General features: G+C 55.0%; 1 protein-coding gene across 1 annotated transcript; it reads right to left on the bottom strand.

Moving 5' to 3' along the window:
• Positions 1 to 2,551: 2,551 nt before the first annotated feature.
• LOC119353196 (transcription factor bHLH147-like) lies at positions 2,552 to 3,779 on the bottom strand. The gene has a single exon (XM_037619788.1). The coding sequence runs from the start codon at positions 3,621 to 3,623 to the stop codon at positions 3,027 to 3,029; it is 597 nt and encodes a 198-aa protein (XP_037475685.1). The 5' UTR covers positions 3,624 to 3,779; the 3' UTR covers positions 2,552 to 3,026.
• Between the last annotated feature and the right edge of the window lie 3,626 nt (positions 3,780 to 7,405).

Genomic DNA, 7,405 nt, shown 5'->3' with positions numbered 1-7,405 from the left:
GTTGGGACCATCCAGATTTTATGAATGGGATGGTTCAATTTTGGTGTTTGGTTAAGATCAGTGGGATGAACCCATTTCCTGTTTTGTTGAGGGGATAAAGGTTGTTTGGATGTGGTCCTCACATAAAATAATCACAAGACACAGAGACATCATGATATATAAAATAATCATGTGAGGAGCCAAACAGGGACTGGGACGCGCGGTTCAACTGATTTCTAGGGTGGGATGGTTCAATATCTTCAAAGCATATTCCTGTTTTTTTTGTTGGAATCATTCAAGTGCTTTCTAACCAAACAATTGTTTTTTTTGTTAATTATCATCCAAACCCATCTTGAATGACCCCTTCAACCAAACCAGGCATGACCAGTTCAACATTAGAATAATTCGTTGGCTTATATTTTGCCTAGCATGACACACTTGTTGCCAGGGGCGGAGCCAAGGGGACGAGCAGGGGCCTGCCCCCCCCCCCCAACGATCGACAATTTTAGTAGCAGCGACGAGTAATTACCAACGAGATTAGATCAATATATGTACTCGGCCCCTCCTATACTCGAATCCTGACTCCGCCACTGCTTGTTGCACTTGAAGGACCTATGTGACACCACTAAAATAGTTTAGGGACCAAACTATATATGCTTTACTCCTCAATGTCGAAGATGGTCATGTCATGGTGCTTTTGAACCACCATGCCGCGAACATGAACACTGGCACGGTGCCCATCTCATCACCGAGATGCGAAGAGGATGGCATGGTGCCACCACTCGACGAACTCTTCTCCAACGACCAAAGGCCGTGCGGTGGATTGGTGGATGGTTCCATGAGAGCACCTCATGCCATTAACTGCGTGATAAGGGGCAACTTGGCATGATCGGCGTGTGGATCATGTACCTCCTCATGTTTTTTTGAAGAACACGCAACAGAATCGTGTGACTTATACATTAAGAGGGGAAGAGAATACAACACGACTTACAAGCAGCAGCTCTGCCAGAATGTCATGTACCTCCTCATGACATGTGTTCATAATAGCTGCACTATTTGCTTCGGCATGAGAAGGTGCATAGGTAGTTTGCCTGAATTGTGATGTTGCCATGTTGGCACTGTGGAAGGACGGTGGAATTAGGTTTAAGATGGAAAGCTAGCTGCTATAGCTAGGCAGCAAAAACGGTTTGGATGGTAGTTGCTGGTCGCTGTCGCTCGTCACACACGCGTTTGAATTGCGCGTCTGCTGATCGAGGCATCGAGCTTCAAGAAATACGGACATGACGACTGCTCACCCCGCTACCGGAGACCGGTGACGACTGCTCACTCCGGCGACCGAAGACCGGAATCTCCGTCGAAATAACTCGGGAGGGAGCCAGGCAGCTGCACGAACCGTACGTACGTGTTGAACGAGTCGCGACACATATCCATCATCTCTCACACGTACCGCACCACACCGAACCGTACGTACGTGTTGAACGGGTCGTGACACATATCCGTCATCTCTCACACGTACCGCACCACACCGACGCCAGAACTAGTAAAACTTAGCGGTAATAGTAACTGGTAAAACTAGCCAGTGATAACCTCGTCTAAAGAGAATAGAGTGTAGCTCAGTTGACAAAGCGCGCGAGTTTGTAGCCAGCCCATCAAAGTTCGAATCTTAACTTGGACGCTTGATGCTTACGGTGTTTTCTTTAGTAAAAGAATACCAACAGGCTAGTCTAGCCCGTGTTGGTCTTATATTTTTTTTATAACCTCGCCTGAACAAACCGTGCACTAGGCGCGGATCCCAACGGCGAGCAGGTTTCAAAAACATGCATCAACATCCATCACCCATGTGTGGTACGTACGTTACGTACGACTAGTTAACAAACGCGCGATGGGCGATCGATCTACATCTGTGCGTGTCTCTTGTCACGCAAGTACGCGGTGAGCATGCCAGACGTACGCGCGCGCACTGTGCCGCGCACACGGCCTGTCGCGCATGGCACGCACGCGGCCCGCTCTCGGCGGGAAGCCAGCCATGTATGCCGTCGTATGCGCGCGACCAATCGCACGGCGAGGGCCGTCCATCCCTTCCACGCGTACGGGCCACGTGAGGCGCAGCCGGCCATAGCACTGGCCGGCGGGCCGTAGAGAGGGCCCAGGGGGACCCGCGCGACAGCGAAGCCACCACGCCGCATGTGCGGCTGCCCCGGCGGGCCCGCCCGGCGCACGTTGTGGGCCCCCTGCGAGCTGCCCTTGTCGCGTAGCCCGGCGGTATGCCTCAACGTATCTCTACATCGAACGTCTGTATTTCTACGGAAATGTACGTACAGGTTTACTGGAGCCTGGGGAGAAAAGCGCGCGCGACACCTGACAGGCGGCCTCGGCCCCGCGCCATGTGTGCCTGCCGCCGGGCCCGGCCGCGCAGAGGGGTCACGTGTTATTTAATCCTCCCAACATGGGGAATTATCATCGCGTGGCCCGTTCGTCGTTACGGGCGGCCGGCCGGCCACCGCACCGTACAAAGCTCGATCCCGTTTGTCTCGATTAGGACAAGGGAAAAGATTTGAAAAATCTTGCGAACTTGTCAGAGATTATTAACATTGCACTTGTCCTTCTGACAAACAAAAATAAATAAATTAATTACATTAACATTGCACTTTGCTTGTCAAAGCAAGGCACTGGCACCAACATTTGTCAAAGAAAACGGCGATCTTTTGTGCTTGCTGATGAGAAGGCAACACTCCGGAAAGATGGTACGGAAAAATCTCATGCATTTACGGATTTAGCTTAGCGGACACACCCACAAACCAAGACGCTAACAAGAACCTAAGTACAAATGAACGGCTACTGTTTCTTCTTCTTCTTCTTCCTAGCATGCACGCGGCCGGCCGGGTTGACAATCGCCGGCGTGGCGTGGCGTGGCGTCGGTTCGTCGTCACACACTGGAGCGGCACGGCACGGGGAGGGAAATGTACATGCGCCGACGCGCGTCGCTGAGGCGGGGAACTTCGCGGGGGGTGTTGGGGTTGGGGCGGCCGGATGGATGGATGGATGGATCACGGCGGCGGGGAGACGGCGGAGAGGGCCTGCGCGAGCGCGGCCATGGCGCGCACCTGCATCTCCAGCGCGGCGATGTAGTCGGACGCCTCGGAGAGGAGCGCTGGGAACGGCAGCTTCCTGCACCCCGGCACCAGCCGCCCCAGCGCCTTCGCCTTCCTCGCCAGCGCTGGTGCCTGTGCCGAGGTCGAGCCGGAGGAGGACGCGCCCGGCGAAGCGCGATGTGGCAGGGCAGGTGCAGGGGACGGTGCCGGGGCGTGGAGGCGCACGCGGTGGACGCGGTGTGCGCGGCGGGAGGCGAGGATGGCGCGGCTCCAGCGGGAGCGGCCGCGGGCGGCGACGGCGAGCGCGCGGTCGGCCGCGTCGCGCACCTGGCGCGCCGGCGACGGGGCTACGCCGCCCCCGGCGCGCACGAGGCGCAGCGCGTCGAGCAGCCTGGTGGAGTAGATCTCGTGCTCCCGCCGCGACCGCCACTTGGGCGCCCTCTCCGCCTCCGCCTCCGTCCCCGCCTCGCCGCCGGCCCCGCGCTTGCGCTTGCGGTCCCTCTCGTCCGCCGCCGCCGCAGCCGTGGTGGAGGTGGAGGAGGAGGGCGCCATCGCGGCCGGGAGAGAGAGCGAGCTGGGGCGGCCGGCCGGCTGTGTTGTTGCGCGCGCGCTGTGCGGTGCGCTAGCCGATGGACGACGGCTTTGCGAGTCAGATGCAGAGGAGGATGAGTGGGAGGGAGCTGCGCTGCCGCTGCCGGGATATATATAAAGCGGAGCGAGGGACGGAGTTAACTTGCGAGCGAGCAAGATTCCTAGCCGCTGGTTTTTATCGCTGGATGGACGGATGTACTCTGCTCCCATTTGTTTTGTTGTTTTCTTGTCCTCGCATGGGCGATAGAAATCAACGGCCTACGTGGCCTCGTCTCCGCCAGACCAATCCACGCTCAGCCACCGGCCACCACCCCCCACGTACGTAAACGACCGTAGGCTGCATGTAGACCTAGATCACCAGCCCTTGGACGCCCGCAGGCGACGTGTACACGTCCGTAGGTTTTGCCGTGGAGCTCGTCGCCGGTGGGGTGGGGGTGACGGCGGAGGGCCGGCCGTACGTGAGGGAGGGAGGGAGTGAGCCGGGCCAGCGGGGCGGTGGGCATGATTAGGCGGCATGAGGAGGCATGAGGGATAGCTTTCCTACATGCCATGTTCGGCCCCTCATGGGCGCTGCTAACATGGTGCCAGGGGTGCTCACATGCGCATGCGCCACCGTGTAGGCACGCACGCGCATTCTGCCCCTGCTGTGCTGTGCTATGCTACGCCACCTACTACCTCCGTTGTACGTATCGTCCCATCATGCAGCACCTACGGCCGTATATACGTACACCAGTGAACGCTCCACCGTAGGGAGAGGGGAAAAAGTCACACTTTCTGCCAAAAGGTAATAATAATCTGGCTAGTGTAAGGAGGTCAAAAGGAAGGAAAAGCTCATGTCTTCCCCGCAACAACGAACAAAAAAACTCATGTTTGGCGATAGTGTAATGTAGGTAAATCAAATGGTGGCTCAGCCAGTTCGCAAACAAAAAAAAATGGTGGTTCAGTCACGGCAAAGCAGTACAGCTTTGACAAAATTACTGTTTTCTTTTCTTCCGCTTTGAGCCCTGATTCACCCTTAATGGTGGTCCATGTCGCATGGCTCGCCAGTGGCCACGCACGAGCGCCCTCGCTGCATACGGCCACATGCGCATGCTCAAAAACTAAGCAGCAGCAACGGCGTCGTCCATAACATGCGGTCGACAGTGAGTTCAGAAACGTTCACGGTCCATGAATGAAGCATGCTGATTTCGACCACGTAAACATACATGTGGGCGCTGGCTTTGTGAATTGCGATGCATAATGGCAGCTGAGGAGTGAGGAATGTAACGCTCGCATGCAGGCTGGGCGCATGGGCCAAATCCAGATAGAACTAACTGTATGCATGTCATGGCAATGGCTCCTCTGCTCTGCCGCTGGCTCGACTGTTTCGGCCGCTGCAGGGTTTTGAGGCCGTTCAGGCTCAGAATGTGGCAGCCTGAACCCCTGCATGCATGCTCTCGTGTCTCGTGTGCGTTTCAAGGTGGATAGGCGCTAATTTTATGGATGCCAGCGATGCCGCGCCAGGTGAATGAATGAATGAATACTGTGTGTACGGGCATTTACGCGTATGCCTCACAAAGTCCAGAGCCAAACCTCCAGGCTCACCTCTGACTTCTGAGTTGTGACCGATGGCCTCAGCGGCTTAAATTGGCGGAGAATCTAGCCTGCCACCTCCAAAAATTGCCGTTATCTTATCCATGGATCTTTTCCCCTTTTATGCGTCCCCAGTCGGTAATCGATCGTTTCCACGACGCCTGGCTCGTGCCATGTGGACGCACAGGCCCGGCCTCCGGCGAGCGTGCAGACGCAACAGTCCTCGGCTAACGATTTCGTTGTGCGGCCACTGGGACCTCCAGGCTCCGGCTCCGGCGCCGACGCCGTCTGCTGCCGGTGGACGGTGGTGGAGCCTGGCACGCACAGTGGCATATGATGGATGCTCCGGCGGATGGGCGGCCGGTCGGGCTCACGGCGCGCGCACGTTGCCCGGCAGACGGACGCGTGGTGGGCGCGCGGGCACGGGCGGAAAGCCTGAAACGCAGGGCATTTTTCTACCACGGATCAGGTGGCCGGTCTGCTCGGCCACATGGCCGTTCCGATCCAGGCCCTGATTCAGCATGAGCGCATGAACCCTCCTGTTCCAGGCCTGCCGCGTTCGACATCGCCATCGAGCCCACAGTGCCACGACGAGTCTTCTTTTCCCTTCATCATGGCCGCCAATCGAAGGAGCAAACTGTCGCTGGATCGGGCAGCTGTTTGGGTTTGTGTAATAAAGCAACAGGGCACCCGCGTACTGTCTGGTGAGAGTGAGCACATGTCAGCCGCCAGTAATCGGCTGATTAATTTAGCTTGGTTGCTCCAGATTGGATTCTCGGTGCAGGCATGTGCGTGCGCGGCAATCACATGGGGCGATCATGCGGGAAATAATGCTACTTTTTTCTTAGTTATATATAAGCTGGGCGTGACATTTGGCACGGCAAAAGTCAAGAGCAGAGCAGATAGGCGCGCGTCGTTCGTTCGTTCGTACGTACACATGCAGATGCAGGCCACTACACTGCATCTGCGACGCTGCTGGGATTATACTAGTGGCTGAACCAATCAGGCGGTCAGTGGGTCGGTCAGGTATCTTACTACGATTTGGACCAGGGGATTTGGTTGCATGCATGTCAACTGTGATGTGTATGTATGGTGGATCCATATCCAGTGCATCGTCCAACAGCCAACGGTGTTGCAAGGAATATGATACTCCCTCCATTCCACAATGTACTACTTCCTCTATACCCGTGCTTCAACTTTGACCATAAATTTAACTACCAAGACCGATTGCGGCGGGAGCAAAAATTATATCAGTGAATTCGCATTCGAAAGAAGTTTTTAATTATGTAATTTTTTCGTCCGTCGCAGTCGATCACGTACGTTAAATTTATATAGTCAAAGTTCGACCTCAGAAAACACGAACGCACTATAATTTGGAATGGAGGGACTACTGTGTTCGGCGGAAGGATCGATGATACGCCAATGTGGTGCCGGTGTTTCATGCGAGTTTCATCTCCTGCTAGTGCTAGGAACGCAAGGATTAACTGCTTCATGGAGCGAATCATCGTGTCAGCCGGCGGTCTGAAACTGAAGAAGCTCATGGACGACGAGGGACGCATTCGCACGTCGTAGTCTGTACTGATGTTTAAAAAAATCTTCAATTTTTCTGGTCGAATTAGGGGTTTTTGTCTGCCATCCGCTTTCATACCTTTTTGCGTTGTATACGTAAAAAGATCGCATTCTGTTTTGCCTAAAAAATAAATTGTGTTATATATGGGACTCCACACCGAACATACCACTCCGCCTAGATAACTTTGTTAGAGTTGTGTCGAATATTATTGTACAAGTTAGGTTACAGTTGGACTTGGAGTCGTACGGTGTGTAGACAGGATATGGAGTCGTGTTCAAGTAGGACACTTGTATCCTAGGCCTCTCTTATATATCGGGGGTAGACACACGATGTAACCTATGCCAACATAATAGCACGGGCACGCAGGGGAGCGCCGGCGTGTGCCGGTGCCCGGGCGGCCAGAGTGCGGTATTGTGACGGTGTCATGGGAGGAGCACCCGTAGTCATGCCCCGGGGATGTAGCCATATCGATGAACCTCGTTAACAAATCTTGGTGTCGTGCTCGTGTGATTGCTTGGTCCTTGGATGATCGACGAAGCGCCTCGAATTTATTCTAACAAGTGGTATCATAAGATAGGTTATTCGGAGGTCACGGGTCTGA

Source organism: Triticum dicoccoides, chromosome 2A (genome assembly GCF_002162155.2).
Source record: "Triticum dicoccoides isolate Atlit2015 ecotype Zavitan chromosome 2A, WEW_v2.0, whole genome shotgun sequence".
Taxonomy (NCBI): domain Eukaryota; kingdom Viridiplantae; phylum Streptophyta; class Magnoliopsida; order Poales; family Poaceae; genus Triticum; species Triticum dicoccoides.
Note: the sequence above shows the minus strand (reverse complement) of the source record. Positions and strands in the feature narration are given on the sequence as shown.